The sequence below is a fragment of the Mus pahari genome, chromosome 5, assembly GCF_900095145.1.
Source record: "Mus pahari chromosome 5, PAHARI_EIJ_v1.1, whole genome shotgun sequence".
Lineage (NCBI taxonomy): Eukaryota > Metazoa > Chordata > Mammalia > Rodentia > Muridae > Mus > Mus pahari.
Genome location: NC_034594.1, coordinates 16,926,334 through 16,947,258, shown reverse-complemented (window position 1 = coordinate 16,947,258; position 20,925 = coordinate 16,926,334). Strand labels below are relative to the sequence as shown.

Sequence of the window (20,925 nt, the reverse complement as noted above, 5' to 3'; positions counted from 1 at the left end):
TGTCTTAAAGCAAAGCAAACCAACCAAACTATGGTGGTGGTGATACTTGCGTCGTGTGAGAGATGCACATGTAATGTAACCCAATGCCACCTGAGACAGTTACAGGGGCAGCATGCTTTGACACCCAAGGCAAATAGGTATTTCCCACTGAATGCCCAACTCATCACACTTAAGCCATTTCCAGGGAAATGAGCCAGGACCACGGACAAGGGAGGGGTCAGCACAAATACCAGGGTGGCCTCTGCCTCCTCCCACCATTAGCTCAAATGTCACAAATGAGCGGGGCGTTGGTGGCACACGCCTTTAATCCCAGCACTTGGGAGGCAGAGGCAGGCGGATTTCTGAGTTCNAGGCCAGCCTGGTCTACAGAGTGAGTTCCAGGATAGCCAGGACTATACAGAGAAACCCTGTCTCAAATAACCAAAAAAAAAAAAAAAAAAAAAAGTTACGAATGATTTGGAAGTAGGCTCAGACCACAAGTTATGGCCTGGACACAGACTCCAAGAGCTCTGCTGGCCTGTGGATCCTCTGGGGGAAAACTGTCAGGGACACGAGTGAACATAGGAAGGTGTGTGTACCACGGTGTTTGGAGTCGCCTCTGAGCTCAGTTCTCTCATTCATAGAAGGAAGGAGAATCGTGTGGGGCTAGCGCATGGGTGCAAAGTCCCAAGGTTTCCCAGGAAGCCTGACGTGCATTCATTTCTAGAGTCTTTGCTGAAGCAGAGGTAGTAGAGTCCAGCCCAGAAAGCCACACACCCTACCCTCCCAGCTGTGCATTCTCCAGATGAACCTGCAGAGGGCGCCGTTCCTGCAGCTTAGAACAAGCTACCGTATCAGGCTGTCACGCGCCACCTTTGAGCAGGTTGAGACTAGTGTTACTTTGTAGATGAAGGGGATCCCTCTGTCTATCTTGGGACCTGACCCCACGGTGTGCAGCCCAACAGCCAGGGCATTTGCTAGCCTAGAATCCCTCCTCACGGGCTGTAAGAGCTCACAGACGGTAGGGTAGCACTGGGTGCAGTGGGGTCGCCGAGAGCTCAGGGCTGGTAATCTGAATACTCAGGCTGGTAGCTCCAGAAGGAAGGTGGGGAGTTGCAAGATGCATCAGTGGGACCCCTACCCTCTGGCTACCTGGTCCTGGAGGACACCTGTGTCCCAGCTCCTTTCCACAGGCAGCTGCTTTCCCCTGGCCACCCATTTCCCAGAGCCAGATATTCTCAATGACACTTCCTGTCTCTGGCCTTGGCCATGCCTCCTGTGAACTAAGGGGGCCATAAAACCTTGCCCTCCTACCCATGGCCTGAGGTCAGGAACAGGGTGAGTTCCCATGATGTAGGTCAGTAACCATCTGTTGACTTGGCTCACTGGCATCTCTGGTCCACGGTGGCACTGCCTTTCCAGGAATGGTGTGAAGCACTACTGACAGTCTCCTTGGGACTGGCAGAGCAAGCCATGTCCAAGGTAGGCGTGGGCGCCTGGAGCAACCACAGGTAAATATCACTGTGACTTGGCAACAGGTTCACAGGTAGAGGTGGGTCCCCTCTACCCCTCACCCCATATGTAGTCCAATATGTAGAGCAGGAAAATAGGTGTGAATGTGGCAGGTTACTCATTGGGAACACCATAGGCAGCTGGGCTCACAGCTCTGTCCACCTCCAGAACAGATTCACTTGGGTTTTATGTGAGCACCCACAAATCCCCTCTTCACAGGTTCACACCAGTAGCTCCAGCTACTGAGAAGGCCGCAGCAGGAATTCTTTAGGTTGGGAGTCCGAGACTAACCTGAGCAACACAGCAAGACCCTCTCAGAGCAAGCGATGCCCTTCACTGAAAGACTCGAGGCCTTCTGGGACGGGAGTGTGTGGCTCAGCTCAGAGGGTTGCAGTGACACAGCCCCTCCGTCTTGTCTCACGGGTCACCTGTGTACTCAGGGCTTTGGCACCGTGGCAGCCTCAACAGTCAGGTGCCCCGAGGCTGGAGCTGGAGCGAAAGGCGTCACGACTGTTCATCTGTGCACAAGAGGCTGAGTTTGGCTCTGGCCCTGCTACCCCTCCAGTGGGATGGTGGCATCCAGGCCAGAGTGGCCTTGTGTCATCTTTGCTCCCACACTGGTCACCACACCTACACGCTCGCTCCTGCCTCACCTCCCCTTGCAAACGTCCAGTGCTCTACACCCCAGGGCTGAGTGCAGTCACACCAGTGTCTTTTTATTGGGTCTTTCATGGCCAACCCGGATGCCTTGAGCTGCCAACGAGCTCCCCAGCCTCTCAGTGGAGAGAAAATACCACCTCAGGTACCTTCGTGATCTTACCACAACTTGGTCCCTTGGTTTTGGGGACAGGCTGCTTCATTCAGACAAGCCCCACTGCCTCCCCGCCATCTGTATCAGGGAGACAGACTTGGGGAGGCTCACTGGCTTCGGAATCTGGGCAGCCGGCGCAGGCCTGAGATACATGGCAGCAGCTGCCCACCTGAGGCCCCATCACATCCTCCACAGCACAGCAGGATAGGCTCCGGCCTACAGTTTGGTGTTGAGGTGGAAGAAGTGAGGTGCCGCGTAGGCTGTGACAGGCGGCATGTGCCAGGCAGACGAAGCTGGACCCAGTCTGTTGCGGAGGACAGCGTCATAGGGCGTGGGAGGGAAATGCATCAGGCTGGCAGCCATAGGTGAGGGGCCTGTTGTAGCCAGGAGGTGGGCTGGGAAAGCGGGGATGACCAGGGGGCTGAAGGGGAGTGAGGCCTGGCCCTTCAGAGGGTCTGCGCTACTGGTGAAGTTTAGAGGACACCGCAGCATGGTGCCCCTGTAGGTCTCGGGAGGAGTGGGCCCTGGGGTTGGGCCCAGTAGACAGGATACAGCCAAGCCAGGGGCGGCAGGCTTGCCCCCAGACTCCTTGGCATCCACCTCCTTCAGAAAGGGAGACACTGCCCTCAGTTTCTTGCCACCATGAGCAAATCCATCTTCTCCCAAGCCGCGCTTACTGCCAAGACCTGGGCTACTGGGATGAGGGGATGGGGCTCCGGGACTCTCAGCAGGGACCTTGGCCATGGGGGACACCCAGCAGGCTTTGGGTTTGGGGTAGAAACTTCTTTTTCTTGTGCTGCCTCGATGGAATGCAGAGGGGCGGTTGGCATCCCCACCCCACACCAGTTGGGACCCTTTGGTTGTCGGGCCTTCTTCTTTACCAGGTGGTCCCAACAGCACCCCGTCTTTAAGGCCGGAGAAGAAGTCCCTGGGGTGTTGGCTGACAGGCTTCAGCACTTCGGTGGGGTACGCATGAAAAGAGCCTGAGAACATGGGGGCTGTAGGGCAGGGGCCCACTTGGGCCTCCATCCTGGTGCTCCCACCGGGGGCCTGCAATCCTTCCCGGGGGCTTAGCTGGTGTTCAGAGTTCTCAGCCGGCCCTCTTAGGCTCTGGGGACTTTCTTGAATGTCCTTGTTGGGACTCCGTGCTCCATGGCGACAGCCCTCTTCTTGGCACTGCAAGGCCTCCGCCTTGCTGACCTGGGCCAGGAGTTTCTTCTTGGCCAGTGGTGACATGATGCCATGCGCCCCTTTGCAGTAGAAGCTGGACAAGAGCCGCTTGTAGGCCTCGGGGCAGCTACTGGCACCCGTGAGTGGTGGAGAGGGCCCAGACACTGGGCCCGGCTGTTCTGTGCCATCCCTCGAGGGTCCCTGGCAGGGAGGCTGTGTCTGGCCCGTGGCATCTGATTTGGTCTTTCCTGGCGTGGTCTGGAAGAAGAAGAAGGCCTTGTCTTAGGGTTGGGCACAAGATTCTGCATCTAACCAGGACACCTCCGAGGCGAGCGCCAGCAGCGCCTCTTAGCCCTTGCAAGGTCAAAAGTTTTCCAAGGTGCCCCATCCTGAGCAGATGAAGCCTACCACCCCGCAGTCGGAGCGTAGGGTCCTGTGAGCAGGTGTCAGCTGGTCTTCAGAGAACCCACTGTTCATCAGCTCCTGTCCTAGCAGGAAGTTCCTGGCGTTCCAAGCAGGAGTCAGAAGCCATGGTCAGAGCAGGCGCGGGAGCTGGAAGAGCAACCCCACCACGCCCAGCGTACCTGCTCCACCCGCCTCTCCTCTGAGTCCTTGGCTTTCTTCAGCTTCTCACCGGTCCCATCATCTCCCCTCAGCTCCTTGGCCATCTTGTATTGCTTCCTGGGCTTGGTAGGGGGCAGTGGCTTGTCGTCCTCCCCCTTCAGATGCCGCACATATGGGAGGACCAGCCTGGGGAGGAGCCAGAGTGTCCACCAGAAGCCTAGCTGCTGCTTTTCACAGCTGGCCTCTGCTGGTCATCCTCTTAGCTCCTCTGGCACCTCGCCACCAGCACCCCTGCTGTCTCCCAGTGCACACAGCACCTACGGCCCTTCCTCATCCTGCTGCAGATCCCAGCCCTGACAAGGACACAGCTTGTGAAACATATACTCTGCCCCTTCTCTGGCACAAATAGCTCATCTGTCGCGATACGACCCCTTTCCCAGCACAGACCTGCCAGGACCCTGGAAGGGAAAAGCCCTAACTACAGAACTCTATGGCCAGCCAGCCGTACCTCTCATAGTGGCGGCGTGTGCATGTGGCTGCACTGGTGCTGCCGGGGCTGCCTCCAAGTTCATCATACACGTTCTTCCAGAGGCGGCGGCCTGTCACCTATAAGACACCAGAGAAGATGGGCCCGTGAGCACCCTCTGACCATGGGACCTGCTCAGCTCCTGGGTTCCCCTTGCAGGGAAGGGGTGAGAGCTGAATCTGGGGGGGGGGGTTCCTTCTCCAGCTGTGGGGAGGACGCTAGAGAAAGCTGCTGGTACCCACCGGCTCTCCCTCCCAGGGGCTACCTGACTGCTGAGCAAAGCAGGTTTTGGAGCAGTGGAAAGTGGAACAGATGGGGATGGGAGGAAACCTGCTTAGGGATGCAAAGTGCACAGTCCCTGCAGGCAGGACCTGGGCATTCTGATCTTCTTCGTGTCTGCAGGCAAGGACAGCCCTGCCCTGCCGACTGACCGTCCTGCTCCCTAGCTCCTGCTGGGGGATATGGCTGAGGCTGCAGCACAGCAAGGGACTTGAGAGAGTCCTTCCTTACCAGCTCATAGGCCCCCAGCTTCTCCACTGCCTTGTAGATCTTCCACAGGTTAACTGAAGGGAAGAGGCAAGGCAGACAGACGGTCAGGCTCTGCCACCCCACACTCGCTGGCAGGATCACTGTTATGGATGGGGCAGGCTGGCCCGATGCCAGGAGGATGGGAACCCAACTCCACCCCTTGCCTTCAGGGAGGCACCGTCCTCACGGGCAACCCCTACAGGCTGGCGGCATCCAGGGTCACCTTTAGCAGAGGTGCCTTGCCTGTTGTCTTGCCTGGGGACATCCCCTGGCTGCTGCCCCCTACACTTACCCCCCCCCCGAACCCCTTCCTCCCCACCCCCCAGGACGCACTCTGCTTGAAGCCAAGATGGGGCACCCTCTCGATGGGCGTGTGTCGCTCCTTCATGAACTTGTAGAGGCTGACCAGGAAGGCCTGTTCCTCCTCCTGCTCCCCACCTGCCTCAGGGGAGTCCTGGGGAGAGAGCAGGAGGCATGGATGGGCGGGCCCCACTGATGGGCAGCTGGGCACCCGGAAACCGCCTCTGTGCGGAGGAATGAGTGCCTAGGTTCCATCCGTGGGCTCCCTGGGGGCACCTAGCCTCCTGCCCTAGCTCTCATGGGTACAACCCGGGCTTAGTGCCCAGGTTCATGTCAACAGCTGGAATCCAGAACTCCAGAGTCCTGGCAGCCCAAGGCCTGGAAGTGGCCACAGGGGCAGCCTGTTCTCCAGGCCAGGACCCCTTTTATAGCTTGCTTTGATCTGTTTTATCCAGCTCAGTTCCTGGAAGGCAGGCAAGGTCAGTGTCCCTCAACCGTATGGTGAAAGCCAAATGCACCCCAGGCAGTGGTGGCACACACCTTTAATCCTAGCACTCAGGAGAAGCAGGCAGAACTCTATGAGTTTGAGGCCAGCCTGGTCAACAGAGAGTTCTAGGACAGCCAGGGCTACACAGAGATACCCTGTCCCCCAAAACACAAAAAAAGTGCAAAATGCACACAGACACTCAGTGTTTCCTAGTGCCAGGGGCCCTGCAGCTTGCAGCTATCAGTTTGGCCAGCGGGTGGGAACATCTCTCAGCCCCTGAGACTTCTGTTTGTCCGTTCTGTGCCTGAATGCAGGTTGTTAGATTATCAGGGTGCTGCTACAAGTCTGGGTGAGGGCCTGCCTTGCCTAGAACCCATATCCCGCACCTTCCGAGGTGGGGCTCCAGGCAGCTCTGCAGCATGAGGCAGACGCCTGCCTCCCTCTTGGAGCTTGGGGTGTCTCAGGTTCCCTGGAGGCAGAGCCCAGCAGGGAAGAGCTCCCAGGACTTGTCTAACTTACCTGGAGCTGGGTGGGGCTCTGGCTCCTGCTCTGCTCATCCTCGGGCTTGGGGGATACAGGGAGCTGCAGGAGGTCACTTTCCTCTGATTGCTCTGCGTTCTCTTTGGCCGGAGGGGCTGCTAGGAAAGGGGAGCAGAAGAGGAGAGGCAGGTGAGCTGTGGGGAGGAGGAACTGTGGGGAAGGGGCTGAGGGACGGCCCTTGACATCAGCCAGGGAAGGAGGGAGTGCTCACATTCCTTCCAGAGTGCTCTCTGCTCATCAGCACCACACTCGCTTAGACAGACAGACAGACAGACAGACAGACAGACAGACACGCATGCACGCACAGACACTCTGGGTTCTTTCCTCCATTCTAGCCACACCCCTACATCTCTGCAGGAAACCCTCAGCCTCTTCATTACCAGGGTCCAAGGTCAAGTCAGAGGAGTCTGGATAGGGAATGCTGGGGACACTCTCTCTCTCACACCTGCCCATGTTCAGGCAGAAAGCATTGGAGTAGCTCAGCTGAATGTTATCACGGCTTCATCTATGAGTCCCCCTACCTCCAACTGCTCTTAGGACCTCAATAACAAGGTCTCTTGATGGCCGTTCAAAGAGCTGTAATCCCTCCCTCCAGATGGCCTTGGCCAGCCCTAGCTAACTCCAGCACGCCTGTCCTGTCCTTCCCTGTGCTGTCTGTCATGACTGAACTGCAACTGCCCACACCTGCAAGTCCTCCAGCCCCTGGTCAAGACAGGTGCCAGACAAAGGGGAGTGATGGGGGTTCCCGGCTTGTGATGATGGCCCTGGAGAAGCCACATGTGCCACCCCGTTTAGTGAAAGCCCTGGCCCGGGCAGGAGGTTGCAAAAGTGACACAGATTAGCCACTGTAAAAATATCAGCCAAGCTGCCTCAGGTGTTGAGGCAAGTGGTCATCAGATTTGGGCCAAATCTTTTATTAATTAATTAATTAATTAATTACTTGAGACAATGTCTTACTGTGTAGCCCTGGCTGGCCTAAAACATGGAGCAATCCTCCTGCCTCTGCCTCCTGAAGGATGAGGTTACAGGCATATGATACTGTATGGGGTGGTTCTGATGCTGATTGGGAATCTGCACGGGAACCTTGAAGGTCCTGTTCCCCAATTGGTTCTTGATCGATCAATAAAGATGCTAACAGCCAGAGGCTGGGCGGGAGAGGCAGAACTTCCAGCTTCCCTGCAGGCAGACTAGCAGGAGAGAAGAAGGGATTCGTGATACTTCCGAGGGAGAAAGAGCCACCAGCCATGTGAGATCTCAGAGCGGGCTGAGTGACCATCGGCTTCTTCCCCGATTGGGCCTGGGGTGGCAGGCAGGAGATTAGAAATGCAACTAAGCTGAGGGCAGATTTAGGGTGCTGAGCTGGGACTAAAGGTAACCGAGCAACTAAGCTGAGGGAAAATTCAGAGGTGTGGAGCTGGGAGTGAAGGGCGCACTAGCCGAGGACGGCTTAGTAGATCCCAGACACTGAGCTAAAGCATATCAAAAAAAAAAAAAAAAAAAAAAAAGCTAATGTGTGTGTTTCGTCCACAGATTTAGGGTGGCTCCTTGGCGGGAACTGGTAGCGAGGTCCACCTGGAGCTTAGAGCAGGGTAGTAGAAACTACATATTACATGTCCAATTCAAGGGCTGGCTGTCCTGGGACTCAGAGCTCCAGAGTCCTGACTGCCCAAGGCCTGGAAGTGGCTGCAGAGGCAGCCCTCTGTCCGCCAGGCCAGGATAGCTTGCTTTGATCTGTTTATCCAACTAAGTTCCTGGAAGGCAGAGCCATCAAACTCTGTCTGACGACAGGAACTGACGACTTTCCCTTTTCTTTTTGTTACTCTGGTACAGTCAGACCAACTCTTGGTTTGCTCCAGCTCAGAGAACCCTTGAAGGAAGCTGGAAGATTTTCCTGTCAGCAAGGGCAAAAATGACGGTCCCATTTCCCTATTGGCATAGGCACATACCTGTAACTAACCCAGCCCCTGGGAGGCAGAGGCAGGCAGACCTCCCAGTTCTAAGGACGGCCAGGGGTACACAGAGAAACTATGTCTTGATAAACAAAGGAGGAGGGAGAGGAGGAGGAGGAGGAGGGAAGGAGAAGGAGGAAGAAAAGAAGCTTCTTGAGAACACTGGTCCCACAGCCACGTGGCCCAGGGGCTCAGCCGTAGGATGCCCAGCTCCCCCTCTGGCAGTTCACACAAGTGCAACTATCCATGCCCGAGTTTGCTCACACTGTACCGGTCCCCAGCTCCGGGACTGTGACTTCACAGGTACTTTCTCTCATTTAGTCCCAGGAGAGAGTCCCCCCCCCCCTTTTTTTTTTTTTGGTTTTCGAGACAGGGTTTCTCTGTGTAGCTCTGGCTGTCCTGGAACTCACTTTGTAGACCAGGCTGGTCTCGAACTCAGAAATCCGCCTGCCTCTGCCTCCCGAGTGCTGGGATTAAAGGCGTGCGTCACCACGCCCGGCTGAGAGTCCCTTCAAAGAGGGGAAGCTGAGGCCAGACAGGTCAAGAGGCTTAGCATCTCCCTAGGACACCAGAACTCAAGACAGAGCCGGTCTGACCACGGGTTCAATGACTTGCTGGGGTTATTGTCACCACTGATCAAGTCCTCATAAAATGGCCAAATACGCTCACAGAAATGCCATCCTAACTCTTGCCGGCATGTATAGCAACTTGGATACCCTCTCAGACAGCTACTGACATCCGATTCACGGTCAGTCTCCGGAAACCCTGACCGACAAGTGTCTTCTCTTTTCTACTACATCCTCTGAAACTCCACGCCTCCGTCTTTACTTCTGTGACAGGGGGAAAAAGGTCCTGGGGGGGGGGGGGTCCTTTGCCACCTCTGGGTGACTCTCAAGTCAGACAACCAGATGCATCTCTTGCTCTGGAGCCTCTTCACACTCCTGTCTCCATCTATCCCTTAGTGTGACATAAAGATCTGGCATGTCGGGGCTGGTGAGATGGCTCAGTGGGTAAGAGCACCCGACTGCTCTTCCGAAGGTCCCGAGTTCAAATCCCAGCAACCACATGGTGGCTCACAACCATCTGTAATGGGATCTGATGCCCTCTTCTGGAGTGTCTGAAGTCAGCTACAGTGTAATTNACATGGTGGCTCACAACCATCTGTAATGGGATCTGATGCCCTCTTCTGGAGTGTCTGAAGTCAGCTACAGTGTAATTACATGTAATAAATAGATAAATCTTTAAAAAAAAAAAAAAAGATCTGGCATGTCACAGACCTGGATTTAAAAACCTAAGCTGGACCACGATAACCCGGTTGGGAGTTTAAGACTGATGCTTATGGCCCAAGTGAGGCTTCACCAGAATCTAAGGCTCCCAGTGGGCTGCAGGTGGACAGTCACCAGTTTGGTGATTTCTACCAGTGATGCCCAGTTCATCTGGGATATGAACTCACTCAGGGAAAATCTGGAGAAGGGCACTCGGGTGACCTGGAAAGGAAGTCACCAATCCAAGCTGTTTGGCCCCAGATGAAAAAGGGGTCAGAGCTCCCGCCTTGATCCACAAAGGGAAATACTCTATCACTGTGTCCTGAGTCCCCAAATGAACTTGGTGTCCATTCTTTTCTGGCCACGCTATCACTCTCTCTGTCCCTGGCAGGACCTCAGCTTTAGATGAGGGGGCAGGGTACCCTTAGTCCTGTCTCTGGCAGCTCTGACCCCTCACTTCTCTGATCATTTATGGATATGGGTTCCAGGTAAATCTTTTTGTTTTTTTTTAGATTTATTTATTTATGTTATTTATATGAGCACAGTGTAGCTGTCTTCAAACACACCAGAAGAGGGCATCAGATCCCATTACAGATAGTTGTGAGCCACCCTATGGTTGCTGGGATTTGAACTCAGGACCTCTGGAAGAGCAGTCAGTGCTCTTAACCGCCGAGCCATCTCTCCAGCCCCCAGGTAAATCATTTGTAGGAAGGGTCCTGCTCTGAATCCCACAACCGTAGACTGAGACTGTGTCCCAGTCAGTCTGGCTCCTGCACCTACTGATACAAGGCCCAAGCATGGAGTCGCAGGCTGGGTCCCACCTACGAGGAGTGAGAAGGCGCTGGTGGCACTGGTGACCCTCGTCACTCAGGATCACCCCACCTGTAAGGCAGAGGAAAGGCATCTCCTCTATTTCACCGCTGCTGCTATGAACCAAGTCCCCGTGGACCTCAGAGCCTGTGTGAGATCCCTTCCCGGCCAGTCCTGTGTCACCCTGCGTGTGAGCAGAGAAGAGGGCTGGTGTCTCAAGAAGACAGTCCCTGCTTTCCACAGTGTCAGCCACACAGGACTTTTCTATCCACAAAGCCATCAAGGTAACAGGGATTGAAGTTTTCCTGTGGCACATGTAGACTGTCCTCTGGTGTGACGTGTGAGGTGTGAGATAGGGGTCTGCCCATGTTCTCCTCCACTGCTCCGGTGGTTCCCAGTACTGGCCTGGTGACACCCCTGTGGTGAATGAAGGCCTGCTTTCCCCACAATCTCGCAGGCGACAGAAGCACGCCTGGGTTGTCCCTAGACTTTCTAGTCCGTCCCACTCACTCTGGAGCACTACGTCCTCGTGTGGTTTTAGCTTCTGGAGCTCAATGGGAGAGTTCACCACACAGACAGAGGTCAGGCCTGCCTCCCTTCAACATTCTTCTGTGGATGACCTAGGCATGGGTTCTCAACCTGTGGGTCTCGACCCCTTTCACAGGGCTCGCCTACCAGAGAGACATCCTGCGTACCAGATATTTACATTACGAATCATAACAGTAGAGCCTGGCAGTTATGAAGTGGCAATGAAAATAACATTAGAGTTGGGGGGGGTCACCACAACATGAGGAACTGTGTGTGTTTTAAAGGGTTACAACATTAAGAAAGTTAAAGAGCCACTGTTCTAAAGGAATAAACAACAAAAACAACAAAACCCTCAGTGGGATTTTGGTTGAAAGGCACTTAAATTGAGAAACAACTTTATCCTGGGTCTGCTCCTTCTGTACAATGGCAGGTCTTCACTCCACAGCTCCCTGAGCTTCTTACTCCATTCTCCGTACAAGGACCCAGGGAAGCTGAGAGACCACAGTTTGACAGAGTCCCTTCCTAGGCTGCAGGCAGGTGGGCACAGGTACAGCAGGGGAACTGCCCCAGATCCTTGTGGGTCAATGCCAAGGCTGTGTCAGGGGCAGCTTGGGCCTGTAGATGCTAAGCTACAGCACTAAGGGCCGGGTCTCAGTCTCCCTTTCCAAGCTTGTGGGTGTTTTCCAGCCATTCCTTACTTCTCTTTCTGCTAGCTATGGCGATGGCTCCACCGAAGCCCATCTCTCCTGGGCTGCCTGGGCTGAGCATCTCTGCAAGCCTTACTGAATCGTCCTCCTTTTAACAGATGTCATATGGAGGCTCAGAGAAGTCAGACAACCTGCCTCAGGGTCACACAGCTTTCCAGTGGCAAAGCTGGGATTCCAAACTACGGAGGTCTGATGGTGCCAAAAGCCTGAACCCTAAGGTCTAGAGCGTAAACAGGAGAGGGAGACCTCCGCTGGTGCACTAAGCTCAGAGCGCATAAACTTCCCACACTGCCTGAGTGGATCCGTACAGCCCCATCCCTTTGCTAATAAGGATAGGTCAGGGCTGGAGAGATGGCTCAGCAGTTAAGAGCACTGACTGCTCTTCCAGAGGTCCTGAGTTCAATTTCCAGCAACCACACGGTGGCTCACGACCATCTGTAATGAGATCTGATGCCCTCTGCTGGTGTGTCTGAGATAGCTACAGTATACTCACATACATAAAATAAATAAAATCTTTAAAAAGAAAAACGAATGGGTCAGTATGAACCACAGAGCCAACCAGGCCCCGAATAGAAAGGGGCAGAAGGTCTGCGGTGTGAATCAATGTATCTGGCCGTGGAGACTCCCAGGGCCCCATCACCCTGCAATAGAGGGTATCTATCACCTTATAACCTTTAAGGAAGGAAAATGTGTGGGACGCTGCTGAGATTCTCTGAAGAAATGGTAACCTGCTGTCTGGGTAGACAAAGGTTCTGTGTGAAAGGGGGTTAGATGACAGAAGTGAGGGTCACCCTGCAGAGGAGTCACTGAGGCAGGGGGATGGCTGTTGGGATATCAAGCAGCCCTGTAAGCCTGCCCCCTGCCCTTCCAGCCAATGAACTGGGATCAGTTGAAACTGTGCTGGACAAAGTGGGGGTGGGGTGGGGAATATAGCACCACACAGGGATGCTGTCTTCGCTTGTTTGTTAGTTGTTTGCTTGGGACAGATCTCTGTGTAGCCCAGGCTGGCCTTGAATGAAGATTCCCTAGTGTTGGGACTATAGGCATACACCACCATGCCAAGCTGGGCGCATCTTTTATCACCTCCAACACTGTTTCTCCCTCCCCTCATCTGTGAGATGGGTGTGCTAGGCTCCATAGCCAGTATTCTAAGCAGAAGAAAGCGAGAAATGATGCTTCTCCCTACAGATCACCTCACTGACACCTGCCCGTCCCCACGTGTCCGATTCTCCTGAGGGTGCTCCTGAGAGACTGGCCTAAGTATGTGGGAAGTGTGTACCTGATCTGAGAACACTGGGGCTTGGACAGGGTTCAAGGCTCACTCCCCTGAGCGGGCGGGCGCTAGGTGTGGCTACCACTTTCCCTCCCTCTCCTTCGTTTGCTTACCCCAGTCACCCTTCTTGTGATGGGAAGGAAGTGACACTTCCTTTCATGAAAACTCACTGGCTGGGAACACTGCGTCAATTACAACAATAATGGCAACAGCAACCTCAATAACAACCAGTAGACACACTTGCCCCACCCCCTTGCCTGAGGTCGTTGGCTTAAGTTTCACTTAGCTCAAGCTGGAGAGGAAACAAAGACAGCCTTTGAAGCGGTCAGTCCACTCCGTGGCCCAGAAGCCGGCTGCCTGGCATTCTCCTCCTTGGGCTTGCTCCAGTAGGCAGTTTGGGGGCAGAGTCCTACCAAGAGCCAGCCTAGAGGACAGCTGGACAGGAGTCTGAGGATCCAGGGCACAGAACCAGCCACACCTCAGCACCTCTGCCAAGCAAGCTCTGTTAGCAGCTAGAGACACGCTGAGAGCCCTGGGGGGTGCATAAAGGCAGAGAGGGGTGTAGGGGCACCAGGGATGAGATTCCAGACTCCAACTGCCCTGAGATAGCCCAGGAGATCCTACTCCTGGAAGGACTGAGTCTTCACCGCCCCACCCCTCATCTATATGTTTGATGAAAACTGTTCTCTATATGTATCATTTCCGGTTTTCCCACCCCACCTATGCTGAAACAAGCTGCAGAGGGTGACTCAACAGGAGACCAAAGCCCCTACACAGGGAACTTCCGGACCTCCGCTTTTCCTTTTCTCCTCCTCCTCTCCCTCTCCTCACCCCAGCACGGTGCCTGCTACCCTGGTCCAAGTGGGAATCTAGACGATTACAGATCAGCTTCACACCTAGGGCAGCAGAAGGCCACCAGGACAGAAGAGAAAGAGCATGGAGTCTTCAAAGCCTGGTCCTCCCTCACCGTCAGACCTGAGCCTGTCTCTATGCCTCAGTTTCCCTGTCATAGAAGATTGTGTGGGGTATCTAATTCTAGGCCATTCTGCCTCTGTCACTTTAAGTTCTAGGCCAAGCAGTCAGTTAGGACTCTAACTGCTGTAGAGACCACAGACCCTCTAGCTAACATCCCTCACTTCCCCTGCCCAGGCATCCATCCTCTTTAGGCACTGAGATCCTTAGATTTGCATCAATTCCCAACAGTGCCCTCGGGGCGGGGCAAGGAGCACCTGTTACACCCCTTTGAAATGAAAGACTCCGCAAACTAGGGGATGCAGCCCGAACAGCACAATTTGGGATTAATTTGAGGCCTTCCTGGTCTAGGGTTGGCCCCGCTGTGCCTGTGGGTTAGGTGTGGGATGTGACCCCAGGCAGGGAGCAACGCCTGGGCAGTGCGGAGGGCCGCAGATTCGGTGGTGTGGTTGTGCCCCTAGTTCGCAATGAAAACAAAGCTAAACTTGTTTGTCGCACTCTGGCAGCCTGAGTTTCTGCCCTCCCTCCACTAAACACCCCCAGTCCAGGACCATCACCCTGTCCCTTTGAAGAGACCCGAGGGAAAAGGGGGAAACTCAGATCAGGCGGGTAAAAAGAAACCGTCTTTCCTGCTGGGGGTTGGAAAGAAAAAGAAACAAAAAGAAAAAGGAAAGAGAAGAGAGGAGAGGGGATCTGAAGCTTGTGACCGTCAAACCATCAGCATGTCCCTCGGCAGAAAAGAGGAACCGTTGATTCTTCAAAGCGCATTGAGCAATTTCTTCAAAACCCGCGCAGTCACTTTCAGGAATCGGGGCCGCAGTGGGAAGCGCTGCGCGCGACCCGGGCGCCTCGGTTTCTGAGAAGCGAAGCGCTGGGCTGGCACGGGGCAGGGAGGGGCCCGCGGCCGAGAAGCTGCTGCTGACAGCTGTCACAACAAATGGGCCCAGAGCAGCTCGAGATTGAAACCGCAGCAGGAAGTGTGGGCGGCTCAGTGAATTTCAGTCCAGACTCCGAGAGGAGAGTTTCGAGATAAACGCCTGGGAAGCCCCTGGCCGCCCCGACTTTCCACGAGAAGAGAGCACGCAGACATTCGAGTTACCCTGAGGGCCACGATCGCTCTGGGACCCCAACCCTCTGACCCCGGCGCCGCCCGCCAACCGCTTACCCATGGCCCAGCGAGATCGCGCGTCGCTATGCAGAGACCCTCTACATGTACAGCCGTCCTGTCCCAGCGCTCTCGGCGCGACTGACTCCCGGCGCCGCTCGACTGCCTCCTCCCCGCGGACCCGCCCCTGGACCCGCCCCCACCGCGCTCTGGGCGTCCATTGGTGAATCCTGTTTTCTAGGGCGGAGCGGACCCCGCCCCTTAAACCCGAGGACGTCTGGGAGTTGTAGTGTGCGCCCACTTTGCAGCTAGGGGGCTGATGTGGGAAACTCAAGAATCACTGCTGCCGCGTGTCTGTTGGTTTCCCTAGAGGCAAAATTAGAGTCTTAGAAAAATTGCCCGCTCTTTGTAGCGTGCCAAAGACTGGGTGGGGTTAAATAAAGTGCTTCTGGCTGTTACCTGAAGTGGTCCTGGCCGGTTCCATCCTTCCCAACTTCACACAGTAAATACTGTTAGCCTACCATAGGCCAATCTAGAAAGTCCGTGGCCCAGGCCTAATGCCCAAAATGCTCATGTCTACATACGTCATGTAGACTGAATGAAAGCCTCAAGATGGACCGTGCAAAGAGGAAGTGAACGAGTTGAGGGTGAGTGTGTACAAGAATAGGGAGAACAGTCATTTGGACCTGTGTGGGTTATAGAAGATGACGCTAAAACATGAGATTTAAAAGCAGAAAGCCCAGCCGGGCGTGGTGGCGCACGCCTTCAATCCCAGCACTTGGGAGGCAGAGGCAGGTGGATTTCTGAGTTCGAGGCTAGCCTGGTCTACAAAGTGAGTTCCAGGACAGCCAAGGCTACACAGAGAAACCCTGTCTCGGAAAAAAAAAAAAAAAAAAAAAAGCAGAAAGCCTTATTAGCTTGAACTCGAACTCTGTTCCTATTATGTAGTTAGTATCCCCGGAATCAAATTCTGTTGATTAACTATAATACTCAGACAGCTCCGTGCATTTCACACCATTATTATCTTCATTATATAGAGCAAAACAGGCCTGGGAGATTAATTAGCTCATATTACTGGTAGGTAGTAGGGCTAGAGAATTGGGGCACAGATGAGGAGGGCTTCATAGTTATCCACCCCCAGCCCCCAACATTTTAGTGTTTCCCCTTCACACTGAACAAATGGACAGTCTGCATTTGATGACTCTGACCCTCTGGGCTTTATCCATAGGCTCTGGAATGGCAGATCTGCAAGCTCAGCACTGAGCTTGGTGGGTAATTGTAATAACCGGTGCCTGCCGATCTGGTAACAGGCAATATTGTGGTTGATAGTTATTAACTGCTCAGAATAATGATTGTAACAGTGCCTCCCACATCCAAGATTACAAACCACAATCCACCCCAAGAGATCTGAGGCTCTGGCAGAGATGCTGTCTACCAAGAGATACCACCTGGAAACTTCACAGGCTTGAAGTCACTGTGTTCATTTGGTAAGGATCGATTGGTTGGGCTAGCTACAATGCCAGGTTAGGTATGGAGATCTGCACGCTGCCTTCAGTGCTGCAGTATAGACCATCCACTACCTCCTGGATTTGATACATCTATCAATGAGGCACTCACTACCTTCCAAAGCCACAGCTAATCCTACCTCTAACTAGGAGGATCCTACCGTGCAGGCAGGAGAGCGCACTCTCGGGCAGTGCTGTTTTGTGCAAAGCCTCAGCAAGTCAACACCTGTCTAGGGCAGCCTGAGAACAATAAGATCTAAATGTAATTGTCTCCTGAGGCAACTATTTGCAACAGAAAGTAGTTTACAACAGCCAATAAATCCTGCTGAGGAATGGTACCTCCATTTGCCTCCCTAAAAGCACAAACACTCCAGTTGCTCGAGCTTCTGCTGTAAGCACTCCTGCCCCAGCTCACAGCCACCTCCCTCCATCACCCTCTATCCACAGAACACCAGCTCAGGATAGCGTGAGCATTCATCAGTCCCTCCATGTCTTGCTTGTCTCTCTGGCTGCCTCCAGAAGAAAAACAAAACACCATTAATGCATAAATACATTCTTCCCGGAAAAGGCATTGAGAATAAATCAGTCCTCTCTGGCTCCACTCCAAATCCAGTCCCTCCCTCTCCTTACCAGATGGGATAGTCTTTTGGAATGCTCCTTACTTGTTTTCATAAATATATGTATTCATGGTACGGTAAAACATGTAACTTTGTTTAATGTGTGTGTTTTAGCTTATATAATTCTGATTGTTTTTGCCACAGAGATGTCTACAGCTAAAACATAGATCAGCTTCTCCCTATAGCATCTACTACTGTCTGTGCCTTTGTGTGCTCTCTTGATAGTCTTTTGTTTCCCTTGAATACCTGAATCCTGCTGAGAAAATTCTGTATCTCTCAGAGGATTATTGGGGAGAGACTGAACTAAGGCTACCTTCTAATGCTGCATGCTGGTCCATCTCTCGGGACCAGACCTTGGGAGTGGATCTGGGGCTTGCAGGCCCTGAGAGGGTCAGTAAGTTACTGGAAGTCACACAGGAAAGTCTGTGCCACGTTTCATCTGAGACCTTCAAAGCTGTTCAGTGAGCTCAAAAAACAGGACAAGCAGCGCCCCCCACCACCACCACTTCCCCACCCTTCCCTGTTTCTGCTCTGTTCCCAGGCTCAGCAGTTGCAAATGCCTCTAGGGCCTTGTTTTCAATGGGGAATGAAGTGGGGGAGTATTTTTAACTGTTGGCCCTGCCTTGCTCCCCACCCCCTGTGCTAGCTGTCCAGGAAAGGCTAGATTCACAGTGGCATTTGCAACTCATGGAAAACAACAAATGCTTGAAATAGACCGTACCCAAGCCCGGGAATGGAAAAAATGGGCTCATGGTTTCAAATGCGTATTTTAGAAAGAGACAAGAATAGCTTTTGGCCTTTGGGGACGGGGTAGGAATGAGCTGGGCGATTCTGGGATAGGGCTGTGTCCCAGATCACCAAGGGACAGTTTCCTAGGAGAAGTATGGTTACTGTCTCCAGGGTGCTTAAAAGCGGGTACTCCAACCCGTCTCTGCACCTCCCAGCTGAATCTGGAGCAGCTTCCTGTGTTGGGTTAGTGCTGGTTTAGGGGTTGGGGGCTCCCTGGCCCTCTCCCCACCTAACAGAAACCCAAATTACTGAACTTCCTGCACCTGAAAGGTGACAGTTGAATCCTCTTGGGGTAGGGAAGAATTTGGGGTTTTCATCTGCACTCATACATAGCCCAGATGTGCAACCTTGTGAGTTGTTTAGATGCACGAGTGACTTATCAGAGAAGACAGGGATGATGCTGTGCCCATTCATCCATCCATCCATCCATCCATCCATCCATCCATCCATCCATCTGTCCACCCACCCATTTTACCAACATGTGTTCTGTGAATCAGCACCAAGGTAGACACAGTCATAGCCACTAATGGACAGCAAAGAGGGCGTTGGAGAATCGGCATACTCTCTCCATCAGACTCCTACACCCATCCCCATGTCTTACCCAGCATGTCACCTGGTCCCTACAAAATAGGCACTGTATTTGTCCCCAGAATACTTTTGGGACATTGAGGAGCAAAGAGCAGATGCTGTGCAAGTTCATGCTCAGCCATAATCTGGAAGGAGTAAGGAATGGTTGACTATACGCCTGGTTCTAGAAACAGGGCAACCAGACTTTGGTTCCTTGTGTCATAGTTTGTCACAAAGCACTAAGTCTAGACTGGGAGTCAGTACAAAATGCACTGGAGAAGGATTTCATTTCAAAAACTCTTTGAAGGTTCTTGACTGTTCCTCCCATTTGACAGGTGGATAAACTGAGACACATCTCACTTATCTGACTTCTGCTCCCACCTCACCTTAATGCGCAGCAGAGCAGGGATGGGGAGTGATGGGCGGGGTGCTCCCAGAATCAAAAGAGAACTCCATCTCCCAGGATGCCTTGCTAGAAGGGGGAGTGTAGAGGTGGAGTTACCACTCACTGTAATTTCTTGGCATTGGGAGGGGGGGGGAGGTCTGCGGGAGGTGTGTTGGGGGGGGCGTGTGCAAAAGTAAAGAGAATCAAAGCCTCAAGCGTCACGTCTAGGAATAGCCTCGGAGCTGGGCCAAGTCATTATCGACGATGAGTAATCCGGTTAAGTCATTTCTCTAAACACCATTCCTTGTAAGAGAATTAAAATATCAGCTTACATCAGAGCGGGAGAGGCGGGCTCCTGGCCCGGGCAGCAGCGCCAGGAGCTGGAGCGACTAGCGGGCTCTGCGCTCCGCCTGCCCGGGAGGGGAGCGGAGCAGAGCGGAGCCGCGTGCCTGGGTTCTGCCAACCGGGGCTGGGCTTCCGCCGGGCGAGAACCAGCGAATGGGGGCGGGAGCAGCAGGTTGGGCCTCAGTTTGCCCTGCTATTGAGGGGCTCAGGGAAAGTTTGACGGCCTGCGGGGGGACGGAGCAGGGTTTGCTTTCTTCGGTGCTTCCCTCGCTCCTGTCCCCCGTTCTAGTCGATCCGGAGAGTTTCAGGGACAAGTGCACAGTGAAAGGCTAGAGACCGAGAAGGGTCCCCAATCCTCTGCTGTGTGTGTGTCTTTGGCTTTGATTTTCATCTTTTGTCTCACCCTCGTTGCTTCTGTGCCCTACCTGCCTTGTGTTACTCGGGCTTGTGAGAGGCGAGGAGGAGACGCTAGCAGCATCCTCAGAGCTTTGATGACCTGGGGACTGTGGGTGACCCAGAAGCAGCACCCCTCAACCCCCCTCCCCACGTAGCCTCTAATTCCCAATAGTGTCACAACAAGGCACAGGTCTGGTCTCACCTTCCAGTGGTCCTAACCCTAACACTCGGCCACCTACAATCTCTGGTATCCCCAGAGACTTCCCCCTGGCTTCTGGTTCCAGGCAATAATTAAGGCTAGCAAGACTAGCCCGGCCCTAAATCCCTTGTAATGATTTGGTTTGGCTTTTTAATTCATTCATTTTCACGAGGCAGGGTTTCACTAGGTAGCCCAGGCTGGCCTTGTGCTTCAGGTTTTCATGCCCGAGTGCTGAGATAGGGAGGCATGCACCAGCACACCCAACTGGGTTTGAACCTAGGGTTTCAAGGAGGCTGGGCAAACAATCTATCACTGAGCTACAACCCTAGTTGAGTTAGGTGCTATAAAAACTCTTTGACGGTCCAGACCGAAAGCTCTCCAGCCCGGGAACCATGGGGACGAATTCTTTCCAGTTCTCATTTGCAGGTGGTGCAGACAACACTTCTGACCAGTTTCCCCATGGCCGAAGTGCTCTTAGCGGGATCGAGCTTACAAGATGACTGTGAGGGCAGTCAGGGTGGCCTGCTGTGTGGAAATAGCCTCTGACGGCGCAGATTCTCTCTGTGGATTTGCCTCTTCTCTGTCTCCTAGCACAGCACCACAAAGCGACCGAGTTAGAAAGTTGAGTTCCTATCGCTTCATGATTCTGAAGGTCCAGGGTTGAGGGCCAGCACTGGGTGTTAGTTCTTACTGAGTCCCAAGGGGGCAGAGGCCATTCACTACACGGAGAGAGGAAAAGCATGAGTGTGTCAACTCTGGTCTCTCCACAGGGACCACACCCCACTCTGACAACCTTCTCTGACCCTAATCACTCCCCAGAGTGTCCTCCCTGCAAGCAGCATTGATGTCCGACCCCGATACCCGACAGAGTGATTAAATACCAGCACATGAGAGCTTTGGGGACTCTCAGACTGCATCGAAACCATAACCGTGTGTTTCTACCTTGGGGAAGACATGGACGAAGAAATGGGTAAGAGATAGACCTACACACACACACACACACACACACACACACACACACACACACACACACACAGAGAGAGACAGAGACAGAGACAGAGACACACACACACACACACACACACACACACACACA

At 53.7% G+C, this 20,925-nt stretch overlaps 1 protein-coding gene across 4 annotated transcripts; it reads right to left on the bottom strand.

The window, feature by feature from the left end:
- Window positions 1-433: 433 nt before the first annotated feature.
- Window positions 434-15,166, bottom strand: Arid5a (AT-rich interaction domain 5A). Of its 4 annotated transcripts, none has more exons than XM_029539396.1 (7): window positions 15,087-15,163; window positions 6,397-6,515; window positions 5,424-5,544; window positions 5,073-5,125; window positions 4,545-4,642; window positions 4,057-4,222; window positions 434-3,730 (listed from the first exon to the last, which is right to left on the bottom strand). In XM_029539396.1, exons 1-7 carry the CDS (start codon window positions 15,088-15,090, stop codon window positions 2,519-2,521), a joined length of 1,773 nt encoding a protein of 590 aa, XP_029395256.1. In that variant the 5' UTR covers window positions 15,091-15,163; the 3' UTR covers window positions 434-2,518. The 4 variants fall into 4 exon arrangements, with proteins under 4 accessions (XP_029395256.1, XP_029395257.1, XP_029395259.1 ...); XM_029539397.1 differs by having other exon boundaries at window positions 6,397-6,512; window positions 15,087-15,159; XM_029539398.1 differs by lacking the exon at window positions 5,424-5,544 and having other exon boundaries at window positions 2,183-3,730; window positions 15,087-15,166.
- Window positions 15,167-20,925: the final 5,759 nt, after the last annotated feature.